This window comes from Vanellus vanellus (assembly GCF_965231255.1).
Source record: "Vanellus vanellus genome assembly, chromosome: 5".
Classification (NCBI taxonomy): domain Eukaryota; kingdom Metazoa; phylum Chordata; class Aves; order Charadriiformes; family Charadriidae; genus Vanellus; species Vanellus vanellus.
Window position 1 is genome coordinate 68,833,677 of NC_138910.1, and position 19,437 is coordinate 68,853,113.

At 38.7% G+C, this 19,437-nt stretch overlaps 1 protein-coding gene across 1 annotated transcript in view; it reads right to left on the reverse strand.

Annotated features, from left to right (window-relative positions):
• AK5 (adenylate kinase 5) overlaps positions 1-12,310 on the reverse strand; it is a 96,223-nt gene extending 83,913 nt beyond the window's left edge. The window contains exons 1-4 of the mRNA XM_082484482.1: positions 12,127-12,310; positions 10,993-11,160; positions 4,674-4,843; positions 4,441-4,554 (exon numbers count right to left, since the gene is read on the reverse strand). Of these exons, the coding sequence (XP_082340608.1) occupies positions 4,441-4,554; positions 4,674-4,843; positions 10,993-11,160; positions 12,127-12,295 (621 nt within the window). The 5' untranslated portion in view covers positions 12,296-12,310. The remainder of the gene's footprint in view (positions 1-4,440; positions 4,555-4,673; positions 4,844-10,992; positions 11,161-12,126) is intronic.
• Positions 12,311-19,437: the final 7,127 nt, after the last annotated feature.

The window sequence follows — 19,437 nt, forward strand, 5'->3', positions numbered from 1 at the left end:
ACATAATAAGGAAGAAATCGTCATCTTTTAGCTATACCTATGTTTGGGGATGTTAGCATAAGTTGGTTGGCTTTGACTCGTTTACTAAAAATAACATTTTTTCCCAGAGAAAAGTTCAGCTTCTGGATTAGTCAAAGGGATAAAAATGCGCTGGTAGTACCAAGAGCAATTACAAGCGAAGTTCAACAAGAATTCCTTATCATTGTATATTTCTATACTAGAACATTATGCAGGACAGGTATTGTAACTAGAGTTCAGACATATATGTGTCCATTTGATTTTTTTCACAAAATGAAGAAATTATGAAAGCTCAAATAGTGTCACATCTCAGTAACAGCTATGTGCGCCATAAAACTGAACGAATTATTTTAGCATAAATAATTTCTTACATTAAAGATGTCTGCAAACACAGCACAGTTAGATTTTACATGTGCTTGCAAGAGAAACCAGGCACCTTAGCTGACCTTTTCCTTTTCCGCTACTAATACGGTGAACCATTTCCAATATAAATTAGTTTATCTTTACAATAACTCAGCACAGTTCTTACTGGTGAAAGCCATGTAATAATATATATAAAAAGGTTCAGTAAAGAGTGTTCAGGGAACTATAGTGTTAGTGTTTGGGAGCAAGATGGATTTTATGCCCTTTGTGCCTTGCTTTTCAGTTGTTCATCATCTACTCTCTACAACACGCACTGGTGGAGAAAGGGGAGATGATGTGGCTTAGACCAAAAACCATACAGGCTTTCTCCTGATCCATCTTTCACTGATCACCGTGGCCAGCTCATATCTGGTCCAAGTTTTGACTTCCTGGCCCTTTATGTAACATGGGTTCCAGATATTTTCTTGACCCCACTGCATCATGCCTCACCAAGAGGAACAACATATGGGTAACAATACAATATAGATTTCTTACGATTAATAAAGACCAGACATGTTTTCATGAACTATAATGATGTTAGGTTTTTGCAGCCTGTTTTGTTTATCGACCTCCTGTTTTCCTCACATTTGTTCAGTCTGTGTTCCAGCCTTACCTACTCTCTCAATATCTTGTATTACTCATCTCTATTTTCATTCAGTTTAATAACTTGTCCTTCACATTCTCCCCCCACGATTTATTTTTGGTATTATTACTTATACTGTTAGTTTGTTTCTGTCTGTGTAAACAAGGGTAAAGAAGAAAGGCTATACAGTGGAAAACACTACTTTTAAAATGAATGCTTCTTTGTTTATTTCAAGCTTCCATGGGATTATAGATGAATACCCACCCCAACACACTCAAATGACGAAGGATAAATGAACAGCCACCCTTGTCCCTGCTGCTCATTCGTCCCACTGGTATCTACTCTATATCCTATATGGCTGAAAGAACTGAGAAAGTGAGCGTATTCTATTTACCCTTATACAAACTTACCACCATTATTTTAATTTAAATCATAAAATCCAAAATTGTTCTCGCTGCTTTATAGAACAAATAATATGTAAAGTCACTGTTCAAAAGCACGCAATTGCATTTTAGAGCCTTTGTAATCAAAACAATTAACAGTTGTGAAGGGATCACGAATGAGGGAAAACAGTTAAATAAATAGTAATACCTACTTCACGCATCTTTTGGCAGTTCCCCTAAACGTAACCTTTAAAATGGCTTATGTCATACAACCTTTGCTGCTGCTTACATAATGGACTTAAAGGGACTGTCTGTAAGAATAAGTATTCACCTATGACAAAATTAATCATAACAATAAGAATTAGTTCTTATTCAGAACTTTTTATCAACAGATAAAACAGATCAGTGTTCTACAGGGGATGCCTTTGTAAGAATAAGGCATATGTATTACAGAATAACGTGATTTGAGCATTTGCATTTTTGGGGATTTGAACATTTTCTTCAAAAGGGTGTTCCACTGCTTAATAGACCTTCTAATTATAAAGTGTCTTACTATTTAATCAAAATTTTCTTTGCTGAAATTCCAACTAATTATTTCTCATCTTGTCACTTTTTGCTAACGAGAACAATTCTGTTCTGTTCTTCTACACTCTGCTAGCAAGAAAGCTATAACATTTCTAAGCTGTGGAAATCACCTGTGTAGTATCTTTAATTGCAGACCTACACAAATTATCACAACAGTTAATTACTAAATTCTCCACAACTCGATTGCATTTCCCATTGAGGGACCTCTGAGTGCCTTAAAAATGTTAGCACGTTTAATGTAAATAACTTGACATGCCATGGATTACTGTCAGCCTCATCCTGTGAAGGAAGATGGGTATCACGTCTGCTGATAGTCCCCTTTCCTTACCACAAGACCTTCCTACTTACGTGGTGTGTAGCATTACAGCTTACTAAACAGAGAATTTTAAAGAAACAAGAAGCATATTTTATTTCTTTAAAATATAAATCCAAAATAAAACACTGAACATATCCCACCGGATTCAATAAATGTTGTATGTTGAAAAATATATATCCTTTGGACATTTATTTCCATGGCCTTAGATATGCTCATATAAGAGGTCAGCTGCAAAGAAAGATGAAAAAGCAGGAGTCTAAATAGACCAAATTTTCTTTCCTATGCTCTTATAAAAGCTCTATGATTCCTTCTTTCCTTTCCCATATTTATTTTAGAACAGGTAAGATATTGAAAGATGGCCCTATACGAAGTGGTCTGTGATTTTTTGAGAGACTTGGATAGTCATCTATCTTTCAGGCAGAATCAGGCCTTGAGGAGTATGATTTAGCAAATCTCATTAGACTCAAAACAAAGGAAGTCTCTGAGAATATAGTCAAGTCTAAAATGACTGAACCCATCCTCTCTTTTCTATAAAAAAAAAATAAAAAAGACCAATTTACAGCATCCTTGAAGCAACAGCACTGACTGAAAAGGAGCCAAAGTCAGGATTTCTGTCACCAGTCATTCTATCTGTTTTTTCCACGTAGTTTTCAACAGTCAGTAAGAGCTAACCAGGCTGGCAGAGGGGAATATTTCAAGTTAAATGAGAAATACTATAAAAGCATACTAGAAGACAGTGTTCAAACACATATGAAACACAGTGTCCATCTTCCTCTCCTTCTACAGCACAGTATTGCCTGAGCTTTTTCTATTACCTCCTGGATTCCACTTCTCAGTGGTACTACTAATGGACCCTGTGATAGGTGCTCAAGTGTTGTGTATCTGGTTTTCCTTTGTAGCAGCAGAATCTGACCCTCGGATAACTCGAAGCACTTAATTTAACTCCTGTCAGTTCTTTCAGTTTCACATTCCTCATTTTTTCATGAAGCATCTCAAAGAAATGCACTTAAGTCACACTATCACACAATATACTGGACAAAAAAATGAGGGAAGGAAATGACCATTAAGCCTAAATTTCTGCTGTTTCATTTATAAAATAGTCACTCTTCTCTTTTGTTAATTATAAGGAGATATAGCTGGCAGTCATTGGCTATTTTCTGTAATAACTATTTTGTCTGTTTCCTTTAATTTCCTCAATTTGGTCTTCTAAATTTTGCCTAGAATAATACCTTACAAAACCACACTAATCAAATGCTTCATTAGCTGTGTTCTTTTGTTACTTCTGTCTTGGCAATGCTACTTAGAATTCAAAGTACAGAAATGGTAGTACGCCAGCAATTTTGAAGGACTTTGAAACGCTCTGCATGAAGGGCACTCTAAAAATTTAGCACTGAAACTACAACCTTTACTTGTGACCATAACTGTTAAGTTAACAGCACTTGATCAGAAAATGACATAAGCTGTTTGTTTTTCCACTGAATGTAAGTATTTTTAGGTTAGTTTAAAATACACCCATGAAAACAACATGTGAATAGAAGTGGGGAATACAGTTTTAGCTGACTAAACCTTACAATTGTAGTTTAGAATAACAAAATGATCTAATTTTCTAAAAAAAGAGCATAATTTCTGGCTTACAAAAACTTACAAAACATGGGCAGTTTTAACCCTTATTTTATTCCAGTCTTTTCAATGCACTGTAGTAAACTTGAGATTAAAAGCATTGTGAAGATTTGTGTTGATTTAAGTATGTTTCTATTAATGTAGATTAAATTAAAGAAATAGATATGGAAATACAATGTCTTCCCCCTTTCTAAATCACTAAGATAGATACAAAAAATATTAATTGTTAGATTTGGTGTTATTTTCTTCTTCATCTTGAGAGGATTTTCATTACTGAGACAAAAGGCTTGGATTATTGGCTATACTATCACTTTGCCGTCTTACAAAGCAGTTTGTCTTCAGACAGAACATAATATAACATAAACCAAAAGAATAACCTTTTGTCAACCCGTAGTTATGTATTTGCAAAGATTTAAAGAGCAACGCTCAGTCAGAAACAACATCTAGTCTTTCTTGGAATCTTACTGATAATTTCAAGAAGCTTAACTATTATAGATATGTAAGTTATTTTAAGAATAAAAACAATCTCTTACTTGGTCCTCAAAGGAGATTGCCTGGGCAACGTCTCTGGGAAATCCATCAATCACTATACCCTCTTCATCAGGGATCTGCATTAATCTCTGCTTTATCTCAGTTATGGTTGTTTCCTTTCACAGAGAAAAGAAGTTATTTATTTAATATTGTAAACGAGGTTTCCTTGATGGTGCAAATTAATATAGCATGTACAAATCCTTCAAGAGTAAACATTACACAGAATACACTATACCTGAGGGGCCAGTTCTCCAGTAGTAATTATTTTGGCAATTAGACTCCATTTTCTATTGCTGCTTGTGCTGTGGATCTTCTTCCTTAACAATTCACCAACTGATATGTAGTTAAATCCATAACGTTCTGCTATTTTCAAACTCTGTGTTCCTTTACCACTTCCTGGGCCACCTATTGGTAATCATAAGCAAAACATTAAATTCATCTTTCATCTGAAGTACCCAACCACATGTGAAATCTTTGCTACCAGCACCAATTTTCCAACCATTATTAGAGCAAATCTTGCAGTTGCACGACTTGTTACCAGCCATTCAGAAATGGGTCTCACCTACCTGATCATAAAGGTAACAGTTTGTAAAATGAAGTAAAAAAAAAAGAAGACAAATCTAACTGTGAAATAAAAATAAACCTGTTCTTTTAGGCTTGACCTCATTCTAAAGCTGTTTCTGGAAAGGAATTTTTCTTGATTTGTAGTAGAGGAAGAAACAAATGAACTGGTCCCTTCCTGAATTCTGTGAATCCAAAGATAGAGCCAGAAGTCTGAAGTGTATTCATGTCAGAAAGAACCATACTTGGTCAAATAAGCCAATGAAATCAATGGACTAGTCATGAAATGGAACTAATAAAATCTGCTCCTAAATATGCTTGCATGAGTTTCTGAGGTTTTCTAATTTTAAAATACAGAAAAATATTAAATAATCAGCTGAGATGTTTCCATAGTGATTTGGTACAAGGACTTTTATTGAACCATACATACTTCTGGAATTGATGCTTGAAGCATCTGATAGAGAAGCAATTTTTTAGGTTCAACTTGCTGGACGACTTGAAGAATAAAGAGACCCTTCAATATAGCACAGGCAGAATAGGTATCAAAATAACAGAAAACAGCTACATTACATAGCAGGCAATGCTGAAATGAAGGTCAGCTGGACAGCAGAAGCAAGAATGCACGTAAAAAATATCAGGCTATGTCTGAACTGAAAGGATGTGAAAAGCAGAGAAAGCGGAATCCAGTACGTAAAAATAGGCAGTTGTTCTGATAAAAATAAATGTTTATATATAGAAAAGTGTATGTTACTGAGTAGCTTAATAAAGCAAAACCAAAACAAATGTTTTGATATTAATTCCCAACACTACGTAGGTATATTTTGGGGAACTGTATGTGAGAACACTGAACTGTATTTTAACAAAGAATTAAGATTTATTAAAAATATAATACACGTTTTCTATGAATTTTAAAAAATATAGCAATGCAATGAAAGTAAATATGAATACAATGAGCTTCTTGTTAGTAATCATATAAATATTTCTTATACTATCTGTATTATTCCCATAAATAGCTTTTAGGCGTGTATATAATGAATATATTAATACACTTGACTGTAAGATAAGCTTTACAATATTGCTTCATATATAGTTATGACACTCTCTGTGTAACCGTGTTCAAAACTATGCCCCAATATTACATGTCAGAGAGCTTTCAATGTCACCAGTAGTGACTAGGAACTCTTCTGTACCCCTGATGCAATGCTGTGATGGTAACTCTCCACCTGGCCTTCGCAACTCAGATCGGGACCCATTTGAAGAGAATGCACAGGGAAACTTGTGTATTCCTAAGGTGTTCCCATACTCTGCCCACAGTTTAGTTATACCTTTGGGAAGAAAAGGCTTTATCATTATACAATTAGTTTAAATAATGCTTAAATCAGGCCAAGTTAAGACAAATGCAAATATAAGCATTTATCTGTAACATCCAGATAGTCAATACAGCTACAGATGTTCATAAAACACACAAGCAAAGAAATGAAAGAAAAACTGTATCTTATCTCTGCACAATGAGGTTACAACTGAATTTTTTTTTCCTTCATTCAGTTCACTTGCTGTTTCTCTCCTAAAAAGGCACATGCTTTCCCTCTTCTTTCAGCAGATTATGTTGGGTTTTACAGCTATTCTTCCACTTCAGTTCTTCTAAGTGATCTAGATGAGCTTAGTTTTTCCAGCTTGAACCCTTTCTTTGATGGACAGTTTAGCTATGCTCTTTGTTAGAATAAAGGATGTTTCCCTTTTGTAGATACACAAGCATCTGATATACTAGGAATCACCTCCTCCACTAAAGTGGCTACAAAGCAATTCTTCGGTTCTCCCCACTCCCTTTAATGGCACACTCAGCCTTCCCCATGACAAATGCACTTCACCAAACCTTACATTGTGCTTCACTCCTGTATCAAAAACATACCTAATACAAGTGTTCAAACAAGATAATTCTATGTAGTTTACAGTTTACTACAGGCTCTTGGTAATGTGGAATGAAAATAAATTTGGAGTAACTGATTCCCAGCATCTTTTTTCTTATGTAATCGAAAACAACAGCACAAAGAAGTGCAGCTAATTGTTTGATGATTGCTGCCAGTTTGTACGGAGCAGATTTTGCTCTGTGAATGAATAGGATATTACCCGTTAACTGGAATGACTACTCGCTCTATGTAAAGATTTCCATAAGCAACCCTCTCTTGATATATAAAGCCACATATTACAAGCTGATGAGCATACCATAGAAATAATGCATCTTATGTATGTGTGAGTTTATATATATGTGTAACATTTGTCAGTATGAATTTATGTGGCTTTATTTACTGGCAATAATCCTAACTACTGAATAAAAGGGGCAATAGGTTGTGACTGTGCTTCAGAGCAAAGGGTTTATAAAACATACCGGAGCCAATGTTGTGCTTAATTCCTGCAGATACAAAACTTCCAAGGAAGGTAAATCAGTTTATTTCCCTGTAGACTCAAGAGAAATTTGAAACATAATATGTTGCACCCCAGAAACAATAAAAATGCAAAAAATATATAGGTGATGGTAGAAAATTAGAAACAAAATTTTACAACAAGGAAAACAGTATCCATATTCCAGCAGAGATACAAAAGATGCCAGAAAAACAGAAGTGTTAATTGAAAAAATATCAGTAAAAAAAATATCTGTAAAACCAAAAAATAGCTGAAAAAAAACTTTTTGGAACCAAGTAGATAGCCTTTACACCCCTGTTAGGGAGAGCTTTGCTTTGCCATTAAAGAGAAGTAGAAAAAAATTAAATGTGTAGTTTGGCACTTCTGTTCTTTCAATTTTGAGTTGCAAGCAGAAAAAAAGTAATGAAGTATTTGCTTTAATGTTCATAAACTTCTCATACATTTTGTTTTTCTCAATCCAAAAATAGCCCCTTATAGCAAACTGGGATTATCCGCTTACAATCTAAGGGGAAATATCCAGGTAATAAAATAAGAGAAAAGTAATAGGACAAAATTACATCCCACAGCAAATTATTATAATTTATTGAACTATGTATCCTTTCCTGACTCTTCGATAAATCGTGCTGACAAACTGTTCACAAGAAAGGAAAATCAAATCATTTCTGTTTTTCATTCTTTTCACTTATTCTGAGATTATATATTATTCAAGAAACGCGTGACTATTTTACATATTTCTTAGAAGATGTCTAGACTAGGGAACAGTTGTTGCATCTAAAATTATGTTCAGTAACTGTTTTCAAGTGAAGATTTGTATGCCCAAGAAGTTTTACTAAAGCAGTTGTTTTAATCTAGTTTTGTCAATGGAATTTAAAATTTCAATTTAGCTTACACTATTGTAAATTCAAAATAAGTTCATGTAATAATAAGATTTCTGAAAAGACTTATGATTTTAAAACCTAGCTGTGGACTGGATTTAACAAATCAACAGGCCAGCCGACTGCTGACAGCACTATCTTTGATCTATCCTTTAAACTTTGGTTATAAAAGGAAAACATATTCTTTTTATATTAACTAATATTTTAAATTAAGTGCAGTTTAAAAAAATACAGAACTATGGGGCTAATGACACCAGGTATTTTTTTTTTTTTAAGATCTTTATATCAGGCTGTATCAATAGTAAAAATGTGTTTGTCAAAATATGTTAGGAAGCACATTTTTAAACACAATCTAGCTTCCTAGTGTTATAACGCCCTAGAAACTTAATTCTCCAGTGATTCAGACGTGTGCCATCCTGGCTGGGTCCATCTGATGTTTCTGAAATCCAGTCACATACTCACTTTACAGCTTTGTAGCTTTACATTTCTCTAGAAGACTTCTCTGCAAACACAGAAAAAGAACAAACCCCCCACCTTTATAAGTGAGTTCTCCTTCGCCTTGGAGCTACCTGGTTCGTTATAAGGATGATAGATTTCATAAAGCAAAGAAGTTGTAAAAACCTTTATGGAAGCATTAAAAAGATCCTGGGCTAATGCATTATTAAAGAAAAGTTCACCTAATACACGAAGCAGAAGACAGGTCTTTAACTTCTGTTCATTTCAGTCCCCAACGATGAATGGGACCAGTACCATTGGACTAGGCAGTATGGTTAGTTATTGCTAGTTAAACATCAATAGCTTGCTTAACTGAAGCTTTCACTGGCATTTTGTGCAAACTGAAAAATATGCAACGCATTTTTTGTGTACAATATTTGTCTCTTGAAATTAATAGTACACTTCTTTAATTTTCTCTCATTCACTATATTATTCTTTTATTCTTTCCAGTGTGTGTTTTTATGTGCTTTCTCAACAGAAAGTTGAATTTGGGAGAAATTTTCTTGATACTGTACAAAATTGGACAATAGGTGCTAAGCTACATATAGTATTGTCTTTCTATCAGATCACACTATAATAGGCAGATTCGGAGAAACTCAGCTGGAAAATAAAGCTGAAATAACCTTTGTGGAATGTTTACAATGTTCCCTATATAAATGAGGGAAAAGAAAAGCTCTGTGAAATCCATGGTCTGTTCACTATATGATGGCATTCAAGGATTTCACTTCAAACCCCCCTGCACTCAGTTCCAGAGGTGAAAGCCAATCTCTCTTTATTTCACCTAGTCCAAACCTTCACTCATCACTCTACTGCAATATAGCTACGCGGATTTCAACGCATTAAGAGCCTTCTGTGGTCACTGAAAAGGAGCCAGTTCTTCTCTTTTATGAAAAGGAAGGCTAGCTAATTAATTAAGATGAAAGAAAGGCATGTGTTATTTCTCCATCTAATGCAAGCTTTATAGTTCAATGATGCACAGAGAGATTTGCATGTTGAGATTTGTAATTATGAAACAAAAGATTAAGAATATTCAAATGCCTAAGCAATTCTTTTGTCATACCACAAACATCTAAAAAAATGCCTGTTTTTCTGTTTTCGATATATTCCAAGATCACATTTCTGAGAACTGCTGGATGCAAAGCCTAGAGGACATGCTGTTCTTAGAGATTCCACTCTGTAGTACAGAGAAGACATTTCTATTCTGTTTTACTTTACTACATACTATTCTCTGTTATGGAAGTGATATATCTAATATATATAAGGCTTTATAGACTAAAAATGATTCTCCATCACCTGGCATCTGTGCTGTAACTATTTGAACAGTCCAGAGAATCAGAGAATTAGGCCTGGTGGTAAAATTTCGAAAGACAACTATCCCACATGCCAAGGAAACTAATTCAAAGAACTTAAATTCGGAAACAGAATAAAACATTGATTTAGACTTAAACTGCAGCTGTCTCTTAAAAAACAGTATGCTTGTCTGAGGCTGGAAAGTACAAGTTGCTTAGAAAGGACACTGAACAGCACACGAGAGACACAAGAAGAGAGCACAATTAACTGATGCTAACTGATCGCTCACTCTCCCTGAAGATGGCACAGGATTCATTTGCCAAACAGAGCTAGGGATTAATTTATCAATGCAATGGGCTAGCAACGATGTACCCTCACTCCAGCTGGACATACTGATCAGTTTTCGAGGTTCTAAATACAGAGGACCACAGTTCCCTATCACCTTTTTGATCTCTCTTATCCAATATTTTTAAATATCCTTTTTTGTCAGCAGCTTTGAATGCATCTACGATAATGTTTTAGTTCAGAGCTGGAGCACGCTTTGGAAGAGCACTTTGGTTCTCGTGGTGGGGCTGTCTTGAAATGCACGAGACAGGTTTGTTTTAGAGTAAATCAAACCAGCAGATGTGCTCCATAAGCAAACCGCGAGCTCTCCAGCTGCTAACAGGCATCTAGTCTACAGAACATGACCACAGGTGCTCACTAACCCCTAAAATGCTTACAGTTGGGATGCTATATCCTCAACACTAACAATTTCACTTTCTCTTACACTCTAATTGGGCTGCCACCACTTGCTACAGCAGATGGAAAAATTGTACTTCAATACATATAGGCATTCAGTGTATTTGCAGTAGAAATAAAAAGGCAAAGTAACAAAGATGAAATCTTGTCAAAAGGACTCTGCCTTCATACCTATGACAAGGATAATTTTTGGTCGAGGTCTTGCAGGATCAAATACATCGTACTCCTCAATTAGCTCAGCAGTTTCAGAGAGGTCAGTGTCACTTTCTATTGAAAACTGTTGGATTGGAGGGAGTCGGTCATACCGTCGGTATGGGAAGTTAGAATTATCCGGCATCACTGTAAAATAGTAAGATAAACTGGGAATTATGGAAATACACAGAAAACTCAAAATCTCTGGTGTGCACAGTTTTAAATAATTATAATAAATAATGTATAAATATCTCCTAATTTTACAATGTGCTTGCTGTTACTATATGAAATATTCCTCACTTCTATTTAGCTGATTTATTAAATTGGAACCACCAGGAGTCAGTTTTCTTTGGTGTTTTTTACAAGCACGTCCACTTTTCTGTGAAAATCTGCTCACAGCACCCAGACTTCAGCAGCGGCCTCTGAGAAGAAAAGCACTGTATTGTGCAGATAACCTGTACTATTAAGCAGAACTCTTTTGGTGATACACGTTGTACAGCGAGACAGAGATAGTATTCTTGCTAATTAGTTTAACGAAATGCTGGATGGTGAGGAAGAATAACTATGGCAACTGAAAGATGAGCTAATTACTCTTTGTTAACATCACAAATACAATAATTACAGGTATTTGATTAGATTTTATAAGACACACTTTTTTCTAGGTGTTTATCATTTACAGTGTATTTAGTAAAATAGCATATAGCTCCCATATAAACTAGAAAGTGTAACTGCATTGAAGGTATTATGCACGTCATCTGTAAGGACCAACTAAAAATATAAACCAAGTGCACTGAGTCAACTTTGCCCCTATCTTTGCAAATGTTTTAGGCAGGATACAAGAAATGTCTCCACTAACGTGTTAAACATTTACACAGCAAATATCCATTATTAGGCTGCAAAAGGATCACAATTTCCTCTCCTGCATAGCATCCGTTATGGGAGGAGAAAAACAAAAGCCAAAATGCAAGGAAACTGAATCCTTGAGTCCTTCACCTAAGGAAAACCAGAATGAGGCATGATCTGCTATAGAAGTAAGTATAAAATAATTCAGTAGTGGATGTAAAACTACCCACAGCACAAAAAATACAATCATTTTTATACTTAATACATTACCATTCCTGAAAAAAGACCTCCTGGATTGTCCTCCATTGAGTGGAGGTAGGGTCTTCTTTTCTGGGCTGACAAAAGTGTCCCATTTCACTTTTTCTGACCCTCCAAGCTCTTTCACTTTCTGCAAGCAGCTTTCCAAATATTCAATTGGGTCATCGGGTTTGTAACACATTAATCCATTCAATAGACTCTGCAATGAAATGCACACTACAATGATAGATGCCAGGAAAAAACAAGCACTTTTACTTTGAATTTACTTTACAGAGAGATACCCCATATTCCTTGTGTATCCAGACTCTCCATTTGAAGCAAATACATGAGAGTCAGGCCTGCAAAAATTGTAAGATTTTGGTTTGATGGTGTCACAGAAATGATTCAGAACAGGAAGCTCGTGGCTATGTCTTTAGATTTGCCTGCTTGCACTGTAATAAAAACTGAAAATAGCAAAAAAAAGTTCCTGATATTTTTCTTAGAACTACCACTGGCAAATACACACAAAGCAATGCACAAGCTAGATAGCCCCAAAAGTTACATATTCTGTGTAGCCTATTAGATCACTGAAACGTTATCTTTTCCTTAAAGACCACATATCTTATCTTGAGTCAACGCTTACGCAAATAATGAAAAAAAAAGATTTTTATAGTCAAATAGCATCTTGATCAGTATTAGGAAAAAAAAAAAAACCCAAACCCAAAGTTCATAGGTGCTTCCAGATTTAGTTGACCAGAAATTCCCAGCCATTAGAAAACCCATGTCTACAGTATTAATTCTGCACCCATTGTACCAATGGGCATTATGGGGAGCGTGGAAGCAGGAATGCCAGGCCCTCCTCTGACGCACAGTAATTGATTTTCCTTGACAAAGTAATACATAAGTCATCATCTCACCTCTCCGCAAAACAACTGCATCCAACCTTCCCTTAACACTAAATGTCTCTCAGGATGATTTCTCTGCCTTTGTGCTTTTCCTAATTGTTGTGCAGATAAACTTGAGGGTCATAGTTGATATTAGTAATAAACATAAATAGCTCCAATTCAGGATTAGCTCAGTTATTTGTTAGCTACAGTTTATACATCAATTGTTATTTACACACACTTGTATTTATAAAATAGGTTATAATTTATACGCATCTATGCCCTTATTACACTACGTAACCGACCACAGCAACTAGTCATCTGTTTTTTGCAGAAGATATGCACCATTTTTTAAAAATTGCTAGCTCGAGCTTTGAGCCTCTACAGAAGAACACTTTTGTTTGCATCCCTTGTTAATCCATTCACATTCTAAATGTGTTGGTAAAACATCAGCATGGTCTATGTCCTTTAATTTTCAAATTCATAAAACAATGTCTAGCTTCAGAACAGACCAGGGAAAATACATATGTGTCTCTGTGTGTGTGTGTTTTATATAGATGGCAGGATGTCTGACTCCGAAAGAAAAATAAACCACATTTCACAGAGAAGTGATTATCAACCATTAGCAGCAGGTAACTTGTAGGAAGCTAAACAAAACCTCACTAAACAGTTGTGTGGGTTTGGTTTTTTCTCCCAGACCGCTGAAAATCTGGAAAAAAACTGAAACATCCCCCCCCCCCCCCCCCCCTCCGCCTGAATTCCTGGACAACGCGGCCCCGGGGGTCCTTTGCCCTGCGGACACACAAGTTCGCCGCCCCCCCGGGCGGCTGCAGGAGGGCAGGCGCGGCCGCCCGCAGCGCCGCGGCCGAGGGGCGCGGCCGCCCGCCCGCCTGCGCGCCCGCGGAGCCTCCGCGGCAGGTAGACACCGGCAGCCGCTCCCCCGCCGCCTCGGCGGCCGCCAGCTCCCACCCACCCACCCTGGCCCGCGGGGCGCTGCCGGCCGGCCCCGAGAGCCGCGATGGCCCGGCAGCGCCCCCCCGTCCCCGGGTGGGGGGTCAGCCCTCCGCGGCGCGGCTCCCCGCGCAAGGTACGCGCGCCGCAGCCTCCTCGGGCTGCTCCGTCCTTCCAGCCACCTTCAGCCCGCTGCCCGCCGCGGGGTCCCAGCGCGGAGCATCCCCCCCCGACGGGGCGGAAAACGTGTGTGTGTGTGTGTGTGTGTGTGTGTGTGTGTGTGTGCGTGTGCGTCCCCTCCGCCTCGCCTACCTCGAAAAGCTGCGGGATCTCCCTGCGGGCCAGATACTCCTTCGCCTCACCGGCGCTCATACCGCCAGCCGGGGACGGGGGCGCCGGCGGGGCGCGGGTGGGCAGCGCCGAGCCCCGGCGCGGCGGTGCAATGCGGGAGCCTCGGCGAGGCTTCGGCGGGCGGGCGAGCGAGCCGGGGCGGGGGGATGGAGGGAGTGGGGAGGAGGGAGGCAGGCTGCCCGCCTCCCCGTCCCCGCGGCACGGAGGGAGCGAGAGCACGTTAAGCCCCGGCGGGGAGGCAGAGCGTGCGCAGGCGGCCGGGGAAAGTTTCGGGGGGTGCCTGCGGTGAGGCGCCCGAGCGGGGGCGGCGAGGGGCTGAGCCTGGCTGTGAGCCGCGGGCAGGATGCCCCGGGAGAGATCGGACCCCGGCTCCCCGGCGGGCACCGGCTGCTTTCGGCGTCCTGAGGCGCTCCAGCACGCTGGGAGGGCTGTGGCAGCCAGTGCGGGGAGGGCTGTGCAGGGGTGTAGCGCAGAGGTGGTGGAACCTTCCCGGTATACCGCGGGCTCTGCCCTTGGCATGGTTTTCTGGCGTTTTGAAGAGGGAGGCATTTCGTACGCTTTGGGCTGGTGAAAGGCAATGCGCTATGATCGCTCGTGAGCATCTGTGATCGTCAGGTCACAGGAAGAGACCTGAAAGACATCTCTGGTCCAACCTCCTGCTTAGAGCAAGGGCAGCTCTTGAGGTCAGACTGGGTTGCTCAGGGCTTTATCTAGTCTCATCTTGCTAAACCTCCAAGGATGGAGAATGGCTGGCCTTGTGGTGGAAAGGGGTTTTCTTCTATTCAGTTAGCACCTCCCTTGTCTCAATTTCTCTCTTGCCCACCATTGCACCGTTGTGAACAGCCTGTCTCCATCTTCATGACAACCTGCTCACAAGCATTGGAGGCCTGCTATTATGTCCCCTCTAAGCCTGCCACAGGCTGAACAAGCCCAGTTCCCTCAACTTCTCCTCAAGGGCAAGTGCTCTCATCCCTGACCATCTTTGTAGCTGTCCACTCAGCTCACTCCAGTTTACCAGCACCTCTCGTTCACTGGGGAGCCCCAAACAGGATGCATTATTCTATATGTGCTCTGAGGAGTGCTAAATTGGAGGTAGTTTCTGTGATATTCTGTAGCATACTGGAAGTCAGATTATTTCAGTTGCTTAATTGTCCTATATCAAGTCTGATGTTCCAGTTAGATTTTGATTCTGTTGGTTATCTTTTCTAACACAACATCCATGTAGCTTCACTGATGCACACCCTAACAGCAATAGGTTACATAAGTCCAAGCTCGTGAACAACAGTGACCAAGTGCTTTCCACATCTTAGTATTTTTCAGACATACGATAGGTCTTCTCAGGAGTCTTTTAAGAAGCTTCTCCCCCTTGTGTGTGATTTGTGGATCAGCATCAGTTTCACAAGCTTCTGCCTCTCAGCCCCAGCCGTATTCCTTGTTTTGCTACTTCTGTAGTTAAACTGCCCCCTTTTTTCCTCTGCCCTGACTCCAACTTTTTATGTAGACACTTTTCTTTCTCCTGGAGAGGTTTCCAGTCCTTGTTCCTTCCTCAAACTGTTAAACGCTGCCCCAGGGGAAATGCCATGTTCTTCTGACAAATTGGACTAGAAGGTTTTCCAAGTCATCCAGTGAGTCCTAGCAGCTTCCACATGAAGGGCAGCACTAACGTCCCTTCGCAGCAGTCCACTGATGGATGGCCTATTCTCCACTTCGGCTGAAGTATCTCTGGAAAGAAGTTTGGATTAGACAGCTTAAGATCCTTTCCAGCTCCATTTTCTATGAAACCAGCAGTGCCCACTTAGGGAAGCTGCAGTAACGTCTCTGAATTGGCACTTCTCATATGTTTAAAGAAGACCTCAGTCTCCACTGGAGAGTTTAATTGGCCTTCATCTGCAGTGTTTCTCATCCTCCCATGAACTCTGGATGTGGCTTTAACCCTACTTTCTCTTGATAAGATTTTAATACAACCAAATGTAAATTCATTGAAAAGCACAGCATCTTCATTTTGATTGAGTAAAAAATAGAGTAGGCTTCTATGTCCTAATCAAAAGACATGAAATATAATTGCTTTTAAAAGACTTTGAATGAAGCTTGACAAGAGGAATACTGAATTAAATTAAATAGATATTTTCTTAAAATAAGATCTTTCCTAAGGAGGGCTAATGGAAGATGCCATTCCATTTAGGAAGACAGAGCTGTGGTTTTGACATTTTGTGGTTTTAATTTTTATTTTTGTTTTATAAAAAAAACCCATTCTGCTTTATTATCATTGTCTCAGAAAAATCCCATGTATAGGCTTTCAGCATATATATTTTTATACATTCAACTTTTTGGGGTATATTAGTATCTCATCCAATGTCCTGGATTGATACAGTAAAATATTGCCTTTCACATGCTTTTCATGGCATCTTCTTCAGGAACGTGAGAAAGTTTTGTGTAAAATCTTGTCTGAGATGTTTGGTTTTTACTGTAGGCTCCTGGGCATTTTGCTTAGTTAGATAATGGTAACAGAAAATAAAAGTTCTGACTGCTCTGCCATAAAACTATTATCATTATGCACATCTGAATTATTGTTCAAAAAAGAGTGATTTTGAGCTAACCTGATTTTTATTGCACAAATCAAATTATATGTTGCAGAAACTACCACCTCAGAAAAAATATGGCCATTTAGGAAATCTGTCAGACTGAATGTGTGAAATGTATCTGGAAAGGATATTTTTGGATCTAATAATATGGTACTTCCTTCTAGAAGGAATTTCTTATGTGTTTGCCTTTGGCAAAACCCCCATATTGAAACAGGGTCACAGGTGGATGCTTCTCAAAGGCTCTGAAGAACATTGGCAGCAAAGGATTAAGAATATATTAACTAAATACAAAGCTAGGTTATTTGTCATTTCAGGTATGCAGGTAATGTAAAGGCAGCTGTTAGAAGGTTAGGTGTTTGTCATTTAATAGTATCTGATCAAGAGTGTGGATGGAAATAAAGTGAACTTACTGCCTTAGAAAATAACACAGGATGCAAAAAAAGTGCACAGAAATGGGAACATGGATTTGAACTCCAGAGCACTGCCCATTCCTGAAGGTACGGGCAGTTCTTCCTGGTACAGGGGCGAGCCAGAAGGATCACTTCGGTTATACTTCTGCTGCTTCCTACCTCTTCTGGAGGGGAAGAAGCCAAAGTAGAAAAAACAAAATTTTGCTATCAAAATTATAACGATTCCGGAAATGGATCTTGAAAACTTCTTATGGATCCTATACCATTGGGCTGGTTCCATTCTCATTCTTCTTGGTTCCTCCAGTAAGTACATGAAGCTGAACTAATATGAAATTAGTATGGGATCAGCTGGAATATGCTGTTCTGGGCCTTCTCTTCTCCTTGGTTAAACCAATTACCTAACACCCATAGCCTTCAGTCAAAGCTTAATTAGGTTCTATGTTTTCAAAAATCACTTCAGAACCCCCCAGTATTTTATGAGCCTTCCAGTTTTTTGTCTGGGGCCTGTTCAAGCACTAGTGGCTGTCATTTTTCACATAAGCTGCTGCTCTGCTAGATGTCTTTATTAAATCTCATCAGAGATGTCCTTGGATTGATGTGCCTATATAGGCTGGTACAAAATATGTGGACAGTTGGAATTTGTAGATTCTGTAAGTAAACCATTATGTGTAGCCTTTTTTAATAGAATATGCTGAATTATATGCTTCTGATCCCCAAATAATATGCATTTTAATGTAAATAATGCACAACTTATTTGCAGCCCTGTATTGTTCCTAGTGTGGTGTAAATTAATCCAAGATTGCTATAATGACCTTTTCATTTTAATGAGAAACCTGTTTCTGAATTCTTTTGCTACAGTGTTGTTAATGTTTTTTTTTAAACCTGCTGTTTTCCCTCCCCTTTCTTTTCCACTTTGCTAAACCCTTTTTTCTCTTCTACTGATATCTAAATAGGTTACTTAAGTAAATTAAATCACTAATTGAAAGGTAGTGAATATTGTACCTAGAAAAATCTAATCTCTGGATGTAATTCTCACTGAGTCCCAGAACTGACATTTTATATAACTTTTTTGGACACCAAGATACATAAAACCTGGGGGGCGGGGGGAGGAAGAAAGAAGGTTATGCTGCTTAAAAGTTTGAGGATGCATATTTAAATCTGCTGAGAAAAAAAAAAAACACCAGAGTTTAAAAATGCTATGATCAAGTCACTCCTTAATCTTTGTTTTGATAAACTAAATAGCTGTAGCTTTTATTTTCCAATTACAGTGCAATCATTCTTGTGATCCTTCCCTGAACTCTTTCCAATTTATCAGCAGGCATCTTTGGCGAAGGCATCAAACAGGACACTGTTCCAGAAGTGGTCACGCCGGTGCCAGGTGCTGATGTGCTTCAGCCTGCCTATAACATCCTCACAGTCCTCATTCTGTTGTTTTCACACTGATGGATTGGATTTGTGCACTGGCCTTGGTGTTGCAATGGGGTTCACCTTTAGCTGGTTGTCTAGCAGCCTCCCAGCAGTTCCGCCCTCCACTCTTACTTTCTCACATAGATTCCTCCGCTCTAGGATCAACACCTGCTCTTTGCTCTTTGATGTATAACTTCATATATTGGCTTGCAGCCAATTTACCAAGAAATCAGCTTGCTCGGTACCAATGAGCTGTCCCCCTGTGCCCTTGGTGATTAGCGCTTCCCCAGGCTTTGTTATCTGCCAGTGGTACCAGTTATTTTCCTTTTTTTTTTTTTTTTTTTTGTAATCAATAAAACTGTTACACAGCACGTGGCCAAAACAGTTCCCATGAGACCGAACCAGAAACTCACTTAATATTTCCCATTTACACTTCACTTTTGAGACCCGTCAATTAGTCATTAAATATATGTGCATTAATTTTGATCCATTGACGTTTCCTAAACAAAATATCCTGCAGCACTAAATAAATGCCTTCAGATCAGCATTTTTTTCTTCATCAGCCAAAACAAACCTTCTTGAACAAGTATCTGTGGATAGATCTGAGAGGATCTATTTTTCGAAAGCTGGCATTGAATAGCATTAATGAAATTCCACATAAACTGTATTCCAGTATGTTCTTATCAGTTCTGTTTTTTTACTAAGTTTCATGTTAGACGGACAGGCCTATTTTATCATTATTTATATTTAAAAGGGTGC